At 37.5% G+C, this 18,408-nt stretch overlaps 1 protein-coding gene across 5 annotated transcripts in view; it reads right to left on the reverse strand.

Annotated features, from left to right (window-relative positions):
• LOC136876198 (galactosylgalactosylxylosylprotein 3-beta-glucuronosyltransferase P) overlaps nucleotides 1–18,408 on the reverse strand; it is a 160,220-nt gene that overhangs the window by 56,196 nt on the left and 85,616 nt on the right. For all 5 annotated transcript variants that reach the window (XM_068228345.1, XM_067149943.2, XM_067149941.2 and 2 more), the window contains 2 exons: nucleotides 1,948–2,102; nucleotides 227–403 (listed from right to left, as the gene is read on the reverse strand). In XM_068228345.1, the coding sequence (XP_068084446.1) occupies nucleotides 227–403; nucleotides 1,948–2,102 (332 nt within the window). The remainder of the gene's footprint in view (nucleotides 1–226; nucleotides 404–1,947; nucleotides 2,103–18,408) is intronic.

An 18,408-nucleotide genomic window follows, 5' to 3' on the forward strand; every position in this document is an offset into this window, starting at 1 on the left:
CTATGAATAAAACATTATAATGATGCCTAGTGCATTCACAGAGGCATGCTGACTGAACACTGAAAGGAATTACAGAGTGTAATAAAATATATTAATATAACAAGAAAATACTGGGATTGAAAATAGTTGCAGATAATTGCAGAAATATATGAATTATTCAAAATTACACAGTATAAAAATGTTATATCTCTACATATAATTCATTAAACTATAAATACTCTCTTACCTTCTTCATGAAGTCTATATTAACTGCAAATCCAGCCATGTCTACTGGATATTTACGATAACCAATCCAGCTATCATAAAATCCAACCAGACAACCTTCTTTCACAATGGGACTGCTCCAGCCAAACTTTGAACACAAACCAACTGGCCACATTGAAACTCTTCTGGTGTAACGCATCTAGAAAAGTATAATGATCTTTTTAATTCAGTTATGTCAGTGATATACACAGTCACTGATAGTTATAAATAATACTCTACTTTAGGTCATCTCCTTAACCTTCAAACAGTGTTATAAGGTCCTTTTTGACACCAGTAAAACTGTACACCCCTACCATTTCCACTGTTTATCATTCTGTTGTTGGTTATTCTCTGTATAATTCTGGCAGCTAAAGATCAACTTATACACAAAGTGGACACATTGTAGAGTCATCAGTTTTCTCTGTGCACAGCCATAAATTTCAGGCATTCTTTTTTGGTTTGAATATTGGACATTTGTGAAATCAGTCTCTGTCATATGGAAATGCAAAGTATATTTTCATGTTTGTAGCATTTAACACTAGAATAAAGATTTTTCAGATTGCACCTCATTTCAGTTCATTTTTATGTAGGCCTAGGTCTGTTTTAAATTTCTCCAATCTTGTGATTTTGTCCTTAATTTTATATTATTGCTTTATGTTGAAAAACATGTAAATTAATAGATAATTGATTAACATTTGTGAAAAAAAATTCTTCTTCACTGCCCTATCAAAGTGGTATTTACAACCCCAACAACAAACATTTACGATGTAAAAAATGCTGCAACACCTTTTGAGAGTTAAATTATGTGGTTTTCTCAAACACTTAAAAAAATCATGAGTACCGGTACTAATACAAATTAAACTAATTGTGCTTTTTCAGTCACAGATCATAAAATCTCAGCAAGTAAGAATCCTTTGGGTTATGAAGCTGTGTGTGTTTTCCTTAATCATTTGTTAACACCATGCTCCATTACATGCTTTTATATACATAATGACAGTATTAATTACTGTAATACCTTATATACAATTATTTACATATGACTTTTGTCAATATAACACTTATCTGCTATCTTATTTGTAAGATGTCAAAATTGATTTTGTTTACAAATTTATAAAAATCATTTAAGTGTTCGTCCACGACTTCGTATTTCTCCACCAGTCAGTGGCCCACTGACTTTATAACACTTCTACAAAGTTCATCTCTCTTGGAGTTGAGTAATTTACCTACACTCCCAAAGAATATGGTCAACTATCACTCTTTACTTATTCGTGTAGTTTAAATTTTTAAAATGTTAATTTTAAGTACGACTAAATATTTTTAACATGTACAACACACAAGCCATGTATGAATTTTATATTTATATGTTATATCTTAACCAATAGTGATGATTTAGTGGCTAATGGCTTAAAAGAGCTGAAACATGTACCAGTATCCATCTACAGAGATTATTAAATTTATAAAAGTATTGAATAGGTGGGCAAACAGATACTTTTTCTGCCCTGAGAATGATTTCAACAGTATATCTTGTCCTTAAATCATTGCATTTTAGAATAAAAGAAAAAGAGAATGCTACAAGTTTTTATTTTAATTCTTATAAAATAAATGTCAGTTTTCAGGAAATTAGGTGCTATTTTGATAAAAATAGATGTTAGTTTTTCCAGTCCCTAGTTATAAAGGATATGCATGAACTAACATTTAACTTACCTCTTCAAATAGTTGAACATCATATGTATTGTCATCATCTGCAAAGTACATTACCCCACTGGTATTATGATCCTTGAGCCATTGTATTGCACGATTTCTATTGGATACTCCTTTGGGTTGTTCTTTTTTTTTTCTGTACTTTTCTGGCATAGGACCTGCAACAAGGATTGATATGCAAAACTATATTAGACTAAATACTCAACAATTTTATATTGTTGTAGAGTATAATGAACATAATAATGCCTATAAGAACAAGGGTGGCCTGGCAGACTGCTGAAATGATCGTCTACCATCTGTGTCATGGGATGACATTTATAGGAAGGGAAGTTAGGGATTGGAATAACTTACCAAAGGATATGTTCAATAAATTTCCAATTTCTTTGAAATCATTTAAGAAAAGGCTAGGAAAACAACAGATAGGGAATCTGATGAAGATCTTTGAACAGATTCTAGACCAACATCAAAATAGGCAACAACCAGTACAGTAGTGTGAAAATGAATCTGAATGCACTAATTTCTAAGATTATTTTTATTTATTTATTTTATTAATTAATTCCAAAGAGCCAAAGTCTCATGTACAGGAATTGTAGAATACAATTTGGTAAGCACCTACAATTAATATAATCAATCACTACTGATGCATTTAGGGCAGTCGCCCAGGTGGCAGATTCCCTATCTGTTGTTTTCCTAGCCTTTTCTTAAATGATCGCAAAGAAATTGGAAAATTATTGAACATCTCCCTTGGTAAGTTATTCCAATCCCTAACTCCCCTTCCTATAAACAAATATTTGCCCCAATTTGTCCTCTTGAATTCCAACTTTATCTTCATATTGTGATCTTCCCTTATTTTAAAGACACCACTCAAACTTATTCGTCTACTGATGTCCTCCCACACCATCTCTCCACTGACAGCTCAGAACATACCACTTAATCGAGCAGCTTGTCTCCTTTCTCCCAAGTCTTCCCAGCCCAAACTTTGCAACATTTTTGTAACGCTACTCTTTTGTCGGAAATCACCTAGAACAAATCGATCTGCTTTTCTTTGGATTTTTTCCAGTTCTTGAATCAAGTAATCCTGGTCAGGGTCCCATACACTGGAACCATACTCTAGTTGGGGTCTTACCAGAGACTTATACACCCTCTCCTTTACATCCTTACTACAACCCCTAAATACCCTTATAACCATGTGCAGAGATCTGTACACTTCATTAACAATCATATTTATGTGATTACCCCAATGAAGGTCTTTTCTTATATTAACACGTTGAGTGCCAAGACGATTTTAGCACACTATTCCACTGGTGCCAGGCATGTTTTTGAATAGTATTCCGCTGGTGCCAAAGCAATTGTACGCGTTGTAGGCTGTTTATATAATCTTGGGATGTATTTATGTGATGTACTAAGTAAATATTATCTCACCATACCAAGGTTATGTGTGACGCCATATGGCGTCACATCAATTTTTACGAAAGATGAAATATAGTGTGACGCCATATGGTGTCACAGATTTTTTGACATGGAATATCTATTCCACCTTTCATTTTATTGTACGTTATTACCATTTTCGGTTTAACCACATCTTCGTGTTTCCTGTTCTTTTTGCCCGTAGCAATTACATCATTAGAACATTTGGTTGACATAATCGGCACGTCCTGCTGATCTCTCCACTTCATCACTGTCAATCCATTTCCATTCTCCATTGCAACGAGTTCTCCCTTCTTAAGCTTTGCATTTACAACATCCTTTGGTAAACCTTTTCGATTTTTCCTAAGTGTGCAAATAAAATGTGTCTTACGATCCAGTAGCACCTCAGCTAACTCAATTGATGAGTAATAATTGTCGGTGCAGAGAAAGCGGCCACTGTCCAGATAGAGATACGGGTCCATAAGTTGCATTACAACTTGAGTAGCCATGCTCAGTGTATTCTGAGCTTTGAAGGTACCTTTACCAGCGTATACTATAGTTTTGTAGGTGTAGCCCGTGTCGTCGCACAGCTTAAATTGTTTAACACCGTACCTGTGTGCCTTACCAAGCATAAATTGCCGGAATGATAAACGACCCCTCCACGGAATCATTGATTCATCAGCTACGAGGTTTTCACCTGGGGTTTTGACACTTTTGAAGTTCATATGCATTATATCTAACAGTGGCTGAATCTTGTGCAACTTTCCAGCTGAAGCATCGTTGGGACCAAAGTGCCAGAATCGAAGTAGTAACTGAAAACGATTTATTGACATTTCCATATACAGAAAACTGGCTCCAGTAATTTGATAATGAAGGCGTTCTTACAAGACCCATCCACAATCTCAAACCTATAAAATCTTTCATTTCCTCCTTTGTAGTATCTACACACTCCTTCAAACGACTAGACCGCTTAATATGCATAGACGCTAGTGTTTGATTTGCATTGATATTAGTTTGTAGTACCATCAAATCAAGAACTTCATCTGTGAGGAACGGTCGGTAAAACTCATATGGTGTGGCTGTAGAAGTGCTCCTGTCTTGTAAATGGAATATCTTTCTGTGCCCCTACACAAGGACCCCAGACATCATTGTTCACATGATTGTCTGCACCATTTGCACCATCACCGTCCCCACCTATAATATCACTATCTGTATCGCCATCGTCTTCCGCATCACTCCATACATCCGTCATGCTGTCACTGTCAGTGCACTCATCATCACTAGCATTATATTCACTGCCATCAACACTTACATCTTCCTCTTCATCAGAATCCATCAGTAATTCACAAATATCCACGGCACTAATTATCTTCTTTTGCAAGTCGCTTACCATTTCTACTAAGATTATTACCAATATCTTCCATTTTTTATATTTTTGCACAACTATACAAACTGAGTGATAATACGTACGTAAACAAGGATTAAACAATGCCTGGTGCACTTTCACCTGTGACAATGACCACTGGCCAGTCAGTGACTTCGGAAGAATACTGTGGCGCCACATGGTGGCACACAGTAAAAATACATAGCTGGAATATACCCTGAAGTTCGCTCTCCACGTAATACCAATTTTACACGCATACATATCACAGCTGATTATCCACGGCGCATCGCCTGAAACTCTACTGTGCCGCCATATGGTGTCACGCCAACTCTGATTTCAAGAACGGTGTGCCGCCATATGGCGTCATGCCATCTCAAATTTGAAGACCATCATGACGCCATATGGCAGCACATGGCACCCAGTGTGTTAACACCTATGTACTTACAATGATCCCCAAAAGGAACTTTCACCCCATCAACGCAGTAATTAAAACTGAGAGGACTTTTCCTGTTTGTGAAACTCACAACCTGACTTTTAACCCCGTTTATCATCATACCATTGCCCACCGTCCATCTCACAACACTATCAGGGTCACCGTGCAGCCGTCACAATCTTGTAACTTATTTATTTCTCTGTACAGAATAACATCATCTACAAACAGCCTTATCTCTTATTACATTTCTTTACACATATCTTGATATATATAAGAAAATATAAAGGTCCAATAATACTGCCTTGAGGAATTCCCCTCTTAATTATTTCAGGGTCAGATAAAGCTTCGCCTACTCTAATTCTCTGAGTTCTATTTTCTAGAAATATAGCCACCCATTCAGTCACTCTTTTTTCTAGTCCAATAGCAATCATTTTTGCCAGTAGTCTTCCATGATCTACCCTATCAAATGCCTTAGATAGGTCAATTGCAATGCAGTCCATTTGGCCTCCTGAATCCAGGATATCTGCTATATCTTGCTGAAATCCTACAAGCTGAGCTTCAGTGGAATAACCTTTCCTAAACCCAAACTGCCTTCTGTCAAACCAGTTATTAATTTTGCAAACATATATATAATATAATCAGAAAGAATGCTTTCCCAAAGCTTACATGCAATGCATGTCAAACTGACTGACCTGTAATTTTCAGCTTTATGTCTATCACCCTTTCCTTTATACACAGGGGCTACTATAGCAACTCTCCATTCATTTGGTATAGCTCCTTCAACCAAACAATAATCAAATAAGTATTTCAGATATGGTACTATATCCCAATCCATTGCCTTTAGTATATTCCCAGAAATCTTATCAATTCCAGCTGCTTTTCTAGTTTTCAACTTTTATATCTTACTGTAAATCTCATTGTTATCATATGTAAATTTTAATACTTCATTAGTATTACTCACCTCCCCTATCTGGGCATTATCCTTGTAATCAATACTCTTTACATACTGCTGACTGAATACTTCATGCCACCCTATCCTGTGCTAACCTTTTCATTTCTACGTAACTGTTTCATCCTACATCTGCTCTTATCTGCTTGTCATATTCATATCTTGGACTACCCCCACCGTTCTTGTCACCTACACTTCCCACAAAAACCAACTGAACGAGTCCTGGATGTCTTAAGAGGTGTCCTATCATTCTATCTCTTCTTCTCATCAAAGTTAGCAAATCAATCTCCTCTCACCAATTTGATTCATTATCTCTTCATTCATGATTCGATCTGTCCATCTCACCTTCAGCATTCTTCTGTAACACCAAATTTTAAAAGCTTCTGTCCTCTTTCTTTCTGAGCTAGTTATAGTCCATGTTTCACTTCCATACAATGCCACGCTCCAGATGAATGTCTTCAGAAACATCATTCTAATTCCTATATTAATGTTTGAAGTGAGCAAATTTCTTAAGAAAGCTCTTCCTTGATTCAATCAATCACTACATATATATTGGCTGCAAATAAGTTAATTATGTTATAATGAACTTTAATCTAAGTGTTTCAATATTTCCTTTATGTTACAATCATACAAACTCTTCTCACAAAATATGTCTGCTTACCTAGGTACTGATTCCATAGTACTTTTTTAAATTTAGTTTTGAAAGCTGACAGATTGGGAATTGATTTTAAATCTCTTTGAAGATGATAATATGATTGAATGGCTGAGAACTTAAAACTACAATTGCTATACTTCTGTGAGTGTATCTGAAAGAGGGCTATGTCACCTGTTTGTTGTGTGTGTTATAATTGTGAATGTCTAAATTTAGAGTATAGTCACTATCATGCAGGACACTGTTTGGTTCAATTTTGTGAATTAATATTGATTATCTAAAAGCAGTGCACATAGATAAGGGCATAATTTTACTATTAGCGTACAGAACTTGAGTGGGTGTGTCAAAAGGAAGATTATAGATTGATTGCTCTATTTTGTATTACCATAAGTTTACAAAGGACTTTTTCTTGCATTAGATACTGTGAGTGACTGTGAATGAGTGAGTAATATGCTAAGTAATTTTGGCAGAATTGTGCACTCCTGTTAAGTACTGTTCTCACTTACACTTACTACTTGTAGGTATATGGCAGCATTGTTAACATTATTGATAGTACTTGCTGTTCCTTGTAATGCAGTAATTAGTTTAATGTTTCTGGGTAAGGCCATATATATTTTCAGTATTGTGTCATGTTATTATACTGAAAATTGATAATAGACACCAACCGATGGAAACATAAAAAAATTGTTATATTACCTGATCATACCTCTATTGTCCGACTCGTTGGCTGAATGGTCAGTGTACTTGCCTTCAGTTCAGAGGGTCCCGGGTTCGATTACTGGCCGGGTCGGGGATTTTAACCTTCATTAGTTAATTCCAATGCCCCGGGGGTCGGGTGTTTGTGTTGCCCCAACATCCCTGCAACTCACACACCACACATAACACTATCCTCGGTCACAATAACACGCAGTTACCTACACATAGCAGATGTCACCCACTCTCATCGGAGGGTCTTCCTTACAAGGGCTGCACTCGGCTAAAAATAGCCATATGAAATTATTACCATACCTCTATGACATGAAGATAAATTGTGTCATAATGTGGTGTTTGTATGGCTATGGTAAATTCAATTTTGAAGTGAGACCAATAAACTGGACCTTTTTTGGAGGAAGGAAACTGTGGTTGGAAATGCAAGACTACACCGAAAGGAGACCGTTTACTCATTAACACTTTGAAGACGAGTGATGTACGCCATACATCATTTGTAATGTTCCATGGAGGATGAGCGCCCTACACCATAAGGCGTTGAGTTCTAGTGCTTATATATCCGCTTTAGAGTACTACAAACATTAGCAGAGTGCTGGGACACATTCCGCAGTGCTTGTAGTTCATTAAAAAATACCAGGTAGCAGCACATCATCAGAACCTAATTCTATTATGATACTAAGTTGATACTACTGAGGCAGCTTCATACCCCCATGGTCTCGCACGGCCGACGACTAGAGCCAATTTCCACAATTAATGTAACTTTTTCATTTCTCAATGATTAGTATGTATGTTGTGTTTTATAAATATATCATGGTATATGTGATTATGGGTCAGCACCGTGGTGTAGGGGTAGCGTACCTGCCTCTCGCCCGGAGGCCCTGGATTCGATTCCCGCCAGGTCAGGGAATTTTCTCTGGACCTGAGGGCTGGTTCGAGGTCCACTAAGCCTACGTGATTAGAATTGAGGAGCTATCTGACGGTGAGATGAAGGCCCCAGTCTTGAAAGCCCAGAATAATGACCTAGAGGATGCGTCGTGCTGACCACACGGCCCCTCGTAATCTGCAGGCCTTTGGGATGAGCAGCGGTCGCTGGGCAGGCCAAAGCCCTTTCAAGGGCGTAAGTGGCGTGGTGTTTTTTAATGTGTGATTATGTAACTTTTCATGTTTTTATATATGCATTGTGAAAATTAAAAAATTGAAAGTAGAAAAAGGGTATTTTAAAATCTATGTATACAAAATAAGAGTTTTTTTTTTTGTCTGTACATTGCTCAGAATTTGAAGATAAATGTTATTTCTGTACTGTTCATGTCCATAGTAACAAGGAAATGCACTTTTTACTTTTCTGTAATTTCTGCCTGTCTATCTATTTGTATGTACACGCATTACAAGAGAACGGCTGAAGAGAATTTAATGAAAATTGGTATGTAAAGTCAGAGGATGAGCCACTACAATCTAGGCCATAAATAATTTTACTCACGCTGAGTGAAATGGTAGTTTAGGGAAAGGCCTAAAATTTAATCCTCAAATATTTATATTCTTAGTGGTCCTATAGATAAATACTACATAACAAAACTTATAGAGAATTAAATTTCCGATCATTTATGTCATACTTTGTTACCATACCGCCTTGTATAACACAGATATTCATGAATTTGTATTTTTGTTAACAAGTACACATCAACGCCGAGCCACAAAAAATGGGTTAACAGAATTTAATGAAAATTGGTATATAGAGTCGAGGGATAAGAAACTACAGTCTAAGTTATAAACAATCTTATTCACCCTGGTTGAAATTGCAGTTTAGGGTAAGGCGCTTAAAATTTAATTTTTAAATACCCATCTCATTGGTCTTACCAGAAAGTACTACATAACAAAAGTTATAGAGAATACAATTTCCGACCATTTATGTTTTATTCAGTTTTACCGTACCGACTATGATAAGAGCGGTATTTCAGAGTCGGAAGAAAACTAAAATAATGTGAAGGGTACAACATTGAAAGCGCATAACATTGATCAACAATAACATTACACTGACCATTGTTTGTTGTGATGTTCTTTATCTCTTATGCTGCTGCTCAACTCAGATAGATGGGATTATGGCTCTGTACCGAGTATAACAGCCTGACTGAATATTGGCAGAAAAAAGCTGGGGAGTTAGAAAACTTCCTTCTCTAGCATGCCATTCCTCTGGTTCATACATTTTCTGATAGTGCCAGTAAACAGACTGGTTCATCATAGTATTCCAGCTATTCGATCCCTACTCTGTCACGCTGTTTTGAATGAGTAGTGTGCACACATAAGGCAGACACTCACTTAGTAGTAGTAGTATTTTTTTATTTTTTAGTTTTTGCTAGTTGCTTTACGTCGCACCGATTCAGATAGGTCTTATGGCGACGATGGGACAGGATAGGGCTAGGAGTGGGAAGGAATCGGCCGTGGCCTTAATTAAGGTACAGCCCCAGCATTTGCCTGGTGTGAAAATGGGAAACCACGGAAAACCATTTTCAGAGCTGCCGATAGTGGGGTTCAAACCTACTATCTCCCGAATACTGGATACTGGCCGCAATTAAGCGACTGCAGCTATTGAGCTCGGTAGTAGTAGTAGTAGTAGTAGTAGTAGTAGTAGTAGTAGTAGTATGACCTGCACTAGAATTACAATTTAGGAAAAATCCAAATTATAGCACCACAATTCACAAAATAACTCAAAATTCAACCCTGAAAAGAGCCATTTCTTAAGAAAAGCTTCTTCCTCTTCACTTTTATTAAATTCTACATTCATTTTATTCCAAATTAGCAGTGAAGAGGAGGTTTTGCCTCTGGCTTGGAGGTAGATTTTTCCGCCGCCTGTATAGTGAACTGAGATTTTCTGACTCATCGGGTACTCCATTAAACAAATGAGTAAGAGGGCATAGTTTTTGCCCTGGGAGTCTCCACTATTCAACACCCCACCCAGCCGAAAATAAGACGAAGTGTGTTCATGGATCACAGCTCTCTCCGGCTTGGTCATTCCAGCGCTGAAATTTTGGACTGTTCGTTAAAAGTGATACAATGTGTGGTTTTTCATTTGATCGAGTATTTCATATGACAGTATAGCTTTTAATCGCGCCATACTTACTGACACCGTTGTAACGACCTATGTTCATTTCAGTTGGGAAAACCACTAAGACAGTCTTTCTGAGGATGTAAAAAGGCAGGTGGAGAGTGAGTGTCTGCTATTAAAATGAAAACTCCCCAACCTGATTGTGACTGATGGTAGGCAAGGGGCCTACCTTTACAATGAAAATTCCCTAACCAAGTCTTCATATGAGGAAAGGTGTTTGGTGATTTCTCTGTCGTGTTTCTAGGGTAACGTTAAGTGCTATGCAATTTTAAGCAATCTTACTCACAACGTGTACACTTCCTAACCTAGACTACTGTATACAATGTAGAATTCTGTAGTGAAGCACGAGTACATCAGCTAGTTTATTTATAAAAGTTAGTGATTTTGCTCCAATTTTGAGAAACAATGTATGCATAGCTCAAAAGTTGCTGAATCCAAAAGAGGTTTGTGCCTGTAGGTAAGGTTATCAGTTATTTTAGTATAAAAATGTAAAAACACATTAAATGTTCAGTCCACAGTGTAAGATCTAACTTCACCTGCTCGCTCGGTCTTCAATGTGTTAAGAAGTGTAAAATAAACTCCAGGCTCTCACCTGTTGACCTAAACCAGATTTAGTCAGAGTGAGTGAAATGTTCATGTTGCAACAGTTTGCCAAAGACTGTTGTAGGCAGAAGGATGAATAAACAGACCAGCAAAGAAGCAGCATCTGATAGATGCTATGTGCAATAAGCAATTGAAATGGGCTAAACAACATAAAGACTGGTCTGTGTAAGATTGGAAAAGTCATGTTTTCAGATGAAAGCCATTTTGAAGTTTGTGATCTGCATGTTCCTTGTGCACAAAGAAATATCAAAGAAATTGTGGAAGTGCTGTCTGTGATAAGTAAGTGAACGCCTGTATTTTCTTTTTTTTCTTTTTTCCTTTTTTGCTAGGGGCTTTGCGTCACACCGACACAGATAGGTCTTATGGCGACAATGGGATAGGAAAGGGCCAGGAGGTGAAAGGAAGTGGCTGTAGCCTTAATTAAGGTAAAGTCCCAGCATTTGTCTAGTGTAAAAATGGGAAACCATGGAAAAACCATCTTCAGGGCTGGCGACAGTGGGATTCGAACCCACTATCTCCCAGATGCAAGCTCACAGTTGTGCGTCTCTACCCGCATGGCCAACTCGCTCGGTACCAGTATTTCAAGAAGTTTATAGCCTACTAGGTAGTTTAAGGACTTTCACTTGATACAATTGTTTAATATTTTCCTGCCATCTTTCTGCCTTGTCTTCCTTCCCTAGAAGTGGTTTACAATCTGAGCTCTTGATATTCATACACCCACTTTTTCTTTCTCCAAAGTTTTCCTTGATTTTCCTTTATGCAACATCTACCTTTCCCAGGACCATACAATCTTTAACATCCTTGCACTTCTCTTTCACCCATTCTTCCTTAACTGACCTGCAGTTTCTTTTCTGCCCTCCTTATATTTTGCATTCTTGTATGTTCACAGTTTATCAATCAGGCCTAATATCTCCCGAGTTATCCATTGATCTTACTTGATCTTACCTTTCTTTCTAACTTTTCTTCAACAGACCTACTGATCTTTTTCTTCATGATTGTCCATTCTTCCTCTATTGTGTTTCCTTCAGCCTTTTTATTTAGACCTTGAAACAATCCCTCACACTTTCTTTCAACTTATATAGATCCCATCTTCCTGCATTCTTTCCTTTCTTCAATTTGTTCAACTTCAGATGACATTTCGTGACCACCATGTTGTGGTCAGAGTCCACTTCTGCTCCTGGGAATGTTTTGCAATCCAACACCTGGTTTCTGAATCTCTGCCTAATTATAATGAAATCTGTTTTATACCTTCCTATGTCTCCAGGTCTTTTCCATATTGACAGCCATTGTTTGTGGTGTTTGAACAAAGTATTATCAAAGTCTAAATAATGATCATTGCAGAATTCAGCTAGTCAACTTCCTCTCTCATTCCTTCGTCCAGTCCGAATACTTCTACAGAATTACCTTCTCTTCCTTGGCCTACCACTGCATTCCAGTCTCCCATAACAATTAGATTCTTGTCTCCTTATACATTTTGTATTAAATATTTTATCTCTTCATATTGTAACCGTTTAACACCATGCTATTAGACATGTTATGATGCCCAACAAGACATACGTGCCGGAAATTTTGCGTCATTCTAGACATATTTGGTTGTAATAAGCATGTTATGCCTGGTCCGGGATACGAACGGTGCTGCGCTAGCTCAAAGGTAGAAGCTGTCATTGCATGTACCGAGACAGAGAGCTTTCAGTACAGCGAGACCTTGGAATTATGCTCTCCATCGTGCAAACGAGAAGGTAGAAGGACGCCGCGCTAAAATACTGCTTAAGTCAGGAAGCGGAGTTAACTTTACAGGGTTCTAACTTGAAAATTGGATATTCTCACCAATTTCCCTGCATATTCGTAGATACCAACCCACAAATTTTGCACGTCAAGTAATAATAATAATATTAGTAAAAATTCATTACAAGCCTAGATATTGAAAGGCTTTTCTTTTAGCTTGGTTAGCTTCATCATTTAAAGTAATAAACTTCATGGTTGGGTTCCGTATTGAGTTAAGACTTAACTTAAAATGAATACAAGATTTATTGCTCCACCTTCTCAATACTTAAAATCATTTAACGTTTAACAAAACATTACAATATGATAGTGTCAGGTACTAGTTTCGGTCCATTTTTTGGACCATCATCAGCCTAGTCGAAATTGCAAGCAAAAGACATAAACTAAATTAATATGGATGAACAAGAGGATGGATGGTAGTGGAATGACATACAAATAAAAACCTTATACATAAGTTACAATAAATATGACCAAAATATGTTAAAATTAACAAATGAATGCACATCACATGCACCTTGTTTTTGATGCGAAAGACTTGTCTACTTTTAGATCAGCTTTATGGAACATGACTACAACCCTGATTTATGCTTTGTATCTATAGATGATAATTGTTTGCCCCTACCTACATCATGCAAAGTCCTACGTGCCTTTCCTCACAGTCAACACAGACCAGTCTGTATTGAAACAAGTGTGAAAGTGTCCATCATCACTTCTACTCCACAACTGCAATGGAATTGCAAGCTGTCCACTTCATGATCGTATCGATGAATTCAATCGACAAATTCATTTAAAACACCACCTAATTGATACTTTATTTCTTGCCTTTTGGCAGAATTATAAAAACATTATCATATACAGGACATGTTTTGACTACTTAGTGGTCATATTCAGCTGTCTTTAAATAGCCTAGATGAAACAGTTTCGTTAGTAAGTACATTAAACTCTTAAATTACTTTCCCATGGGAACTTATGACTATTGCTTGAAGCGCTTGAAATTTGGGGTGGGGAATAAGGGGGGATTTTAGTAATGTGGTGGGTAAAAAGGTACTTAAATTACAATTCGCGTTTACAGTAATATTTAAAAAGAGAACTTATTTTCTAACTGAACGTATGGGCAGCTTGCCTCATGATCTGCAACCAGCAGAAAGATCGTAAAATGTTAAAATGTGTCATTAAACAAAATTGTTCTAATTGTTCTAATTCACTAAGTGGTCGAAACATGTCCTGTATATGATAATGTTTTTATAATTCTGGCAAAAGGCAAGAAATAAAATACTGATTAGGTGGCGTTTTAAATTAATTTGTTTAATAATTTGTTGCAATGAAATTCCAAAAGGCAAACTGGCCTGCATTTTCTGAGAACCTTGACAAATGTCTGGGTAGGATTCCACCTGTTAGTGAAAATTATAAGAGATTTGTGGGCGCAGTGACCAGTATAGCAAAGAAGTTTATTCCTAGAGGGTTTAGGAAGGAGTATATTCCTGGATGGAATGAAGTCAGCAAAAAATTATATGTAGAGTTCCTCACAACTGGTGACCTTGAAATATCAAATGAACTACTGCATAGCCTTGATGCCTCAAGAAGACAGAAATGGATTGAAACTGTCAAAAATATTGACTTCACACACTCAAGCTGGAAAGCTTGGTCCTTTCTTCGAAAACTGGGAGGTGGAAACAAAATATTACGTGATAATAGCACCATCGGTCCAGATACTATAGCCTCACACATGGTGTCAACGTCAAAAGCTCCCAAGCAAAGAGATCACACCATCAAGATTACACGAGAGCTTAAAGTCTTAAAAGCAAAGTGTCAGGAGGATAATGAAGTATCTTGTCCATTCACATCAGAGGAAATTTCAAAGACACTAAAAGATGTTAAACAAAGTAAAGCTCCAGGCTTTGATGGTATCCACCCAGAATTCCTGCTCCATTGTGGAAAATATGCAAAATTATGGCTTGCACGCTTCTTCTCTGATATCCTGCAAACTGGGAACATACCTCCTGCACTTAAAAGAACAAAGGTTATTGCCATTTTGAAACCAGGCAAACCAAATGACTTACCTCAAAGCTACAGACCTATTGCACTACTCAGCACAGTGTACAAACTACTGGAAAGACTTCTATACAACAGGATAAGCTCTATAATCCTTGAACAAATCGCAGTTGTCTTGATCAAGTACTATCACTGACCACCCACATTGAAGCTGGATTCCAGAAAAGACTTAAGACATCAGTTGCATTCATCGACCTGACATCTACTTACTACAATGTCTGGAGACATGGCATGATCTATAAACTCCTATGCACAATACCTTCTAGAAGAATAGCCAGACTTGTGGATAACATGATAACGAATCGCAGATTCCAGGTAATTTTGGGAAACACCATCAGTAATAAGAAGGAACTTGACAATGGGGTGCCTCAAGGCTCTGTCTTGGCTCCACTTCTCTTCAGCCTCTACATCTCTGATATGCCTGCAAGCAGTTCAAGAAGGTTTGGCTATGCAGATGACTGGGCAATTGCTATTCAGGACAAACAGATTGAAAACACAGAACATACCCTAGCTACTGATTTATGCATTCTTGAAGAATACTTCCAAAAATGGAGGCTGAAGCCAAACCCAAACAAAACTACAGTGACATGTTTCCTTTTATGCAATAAGCTAGCTAATTGTGAACTAGAAGTGTACCTGGGTAAAGGTCATTTGACCCACACCAATGAATCAAACTACCTGGGGATCACATTAGATAGAATCCTCTACTTCAACAAACACCTGAAGAAAACAGCTGAAAAACTGAAGTCTAGAAACAACATACTTGAGAAACTGTGTGGCACTACATGGGGTTTGTCAGCCGACACTTTACACACCAGTGCCCTCAGTTTGGTCTACTCAACAGCTGAGTACTGTTCTCCATTGTGACTCAATAGCAGCTATACCAAACTTCTTGATGCCCAATTGAATCAGGTAATGAGAATTGAATCTGGCACAGTAAAATCAGCACCTACATTCTGGTTACCAGCACTGAGTCACATTTCACCAGTGGAACTCAAATGCAAACACGCCTTACTCTGGGAGTATAAGAAGATAAATGCAAATGATCAGCTACCAGTACACCAGGACATCATTGCTGTTGAAGCCAGATGTCTATGTTCGTGGAACCCCTCCATCTGGACAGTGAGACACCTGGTGAACAATAATTTCAACCTCCTGCAAATCTGGAAGGAAGAAATGGTGAAAAACATCCCATATCAGCTGCAAGAGATCACAAGCACCACAACACCACCAAGTGGCTTTCACCTACCCAGGAAAATGTGGTCAATGCTAAACAGGATAAGAACAAACCATGGCAGATGTGCAGATCTTCTCTACAATTGGGGACATATATCTTCGCCAGAATGCAGTTGTGGTGCTCCCAGGCAGACCATACGGCACATAGTGAATGACTTCCGACGCATTCCTATAGTGGCAACTTCAGTGACTTTGTGGAAGCAGGTCCAGCTGTAATAGACTTTATTAACAACTTGAAAGTCAAACTGTAAATAATGTAAATACGTAATTTATTTATGACTAATGTTGATACGTACAGCCAAAAGCTAAATAATAAATAACCAGTGCCATCTACTTTCCAAGTTCTTCAGTGTAAGTGTATCTTTCTTTCTTCACTCTGACCAGGAATAAAACCACAAAAAGTGCCATTATTTCTGTTCTCGTTTTATCACTGTAGTCCCTCTCCCACACATGAATTTGGTGGTGGAGAGCAATATGTCAATAAAAATATTAGTTCATGAAACAAGATTGTCAATGATATCAAAATTATAGAAGTTTAGAAACGCATCAAGTTCAACTCTAGTATCCCTTGCAGCTTGTTTGGACCACTTGAAATTTTAATCGTATTTTTTGACCTAGTTTTGCCTGCTTCAATAACCGGTTTCCTACACCAGATTTTGTCTAAGTCTTTACCAAATGAAGTCTGAAATCATTTCCATCGTCAGGTTCACCTGCTCCCGAATCTGCTGACTGATTCGTATCTCTATCTTCTTCTTCCTCCACCACAGCTACGTGTCTGTGATTGCCGTCCTCGCAGAATTCAGATTGATGATCTGGATCATCATCGAAAAGCTCTAGAAAGAGAATGTCCTCCATGGTTGCCAATCTTTCAGCCCTTTCAAAAGAAATAGATAAGTAATCTTTTGAACGTTTGTTTAGACAATTCACAAACAAAACAAAAGGAATCTCCTATCATTACTGAAATGAAATGGATGTGAAACATATTTGCCTGTATGAAAAATAATACTGGAACATTTACAGCAAGAAGAGCTATACGAATAATACTCATATTAGAATGTACGAGCTGCACAAACTATAAAACAAGCACACAAGGAGCGAAAAAGTCCTACACCATGTGCAAAAGAAACTGTTACGGGAGTGGGCTTGCGCTTCACTCAGTGCAGCATCATGATACCTTGTCAACTTCAACATCCCATAGATGACATACAAGAGGCAGATAAGCGATCGACTGAGTTGAAACCTAGTGGTCGTATAATGAACATAGCATACCTTGGCTCCCAAGGCGGGAAATAACTATGTTCACGAGCAAAGTGAAAACAAACAGATTGTGCACCGGAGGGTTAAAGATTCTGAGAGGCAAATAACAAATAGATGTGCATGGTTATGATGGAGTCCATGACAGATCTGGAATTATCTTTTGCCACTTCCGTCTGATTCTACTTATCATGCTTCCTCTCTGACTTCCCTTAGTTAATTCTTGTTTTCTTCTGATCCCAATGATATAAAGGTGACTAAAATTCTAGGGTGTCTTTCATTTCAGCTTTGTCCTCATTATTCTCCAGTCCTTTCTGCTTTATAGACTAGATGTCTATGCACCTGATATTAAATCACAATTAGTTTACAAATTTAACTATGCATAAGAAAGAATGTAAAAACAATTTTCAACCAGCTGAACATAAAAAAGGTGTAAAAGCTGAAATTAAATGGCTATTAATTGTACTGCCACGTAAGTGAAACAACCAAAGTCCAGCTCATTAGCATAGAAGCATTTAGTTCAGAATACCTCAGGTTTGATACGAGGCCGAGCTGGGAGATTTGAACTGCTTATGGTTAATTTCCCTCATTCAGGGATTGTGTGTTTGTGTTTGCCTCAATGCTTAAGCTTATTATGTAACCTTAAAGTTTTTAAATCTGTCAAAACTAATACAAGATTAAGAAAAAACTAAAAAAATACCTCAAAAAAAGAATATTTTCATTAATCATCAGTCACCATTGATGTGCATTTAGGGCTGTCACCCAGGTGGTAGACTCCCCATGAGTCTTTTCTTAAATGACTTCACACGAGTTGGAAAGTTATTGAACATTTCCCTTGGTAAATTATTCCAATCAACGAATGAAACGGTGAACACAGGATTTGTGAAGAATGAAGGAGTAATAC

This window comes from Anabrus simplex, chromosome 6, assembly GCF_040414725.1.
Source record: "Anabrus simplex isolate iqAnaSimp1 chromosome 6, ASM4041472v1, whole genome shotgun sequence".
In the NCBI taxonomy this organism is placed as follows: domain Eukaryota; kingdom Metazoa; phylum Arthropoda; class Insecta; order Orthoptera; family Tettigoniidae; genus Anabrus; species Anabrus simplex.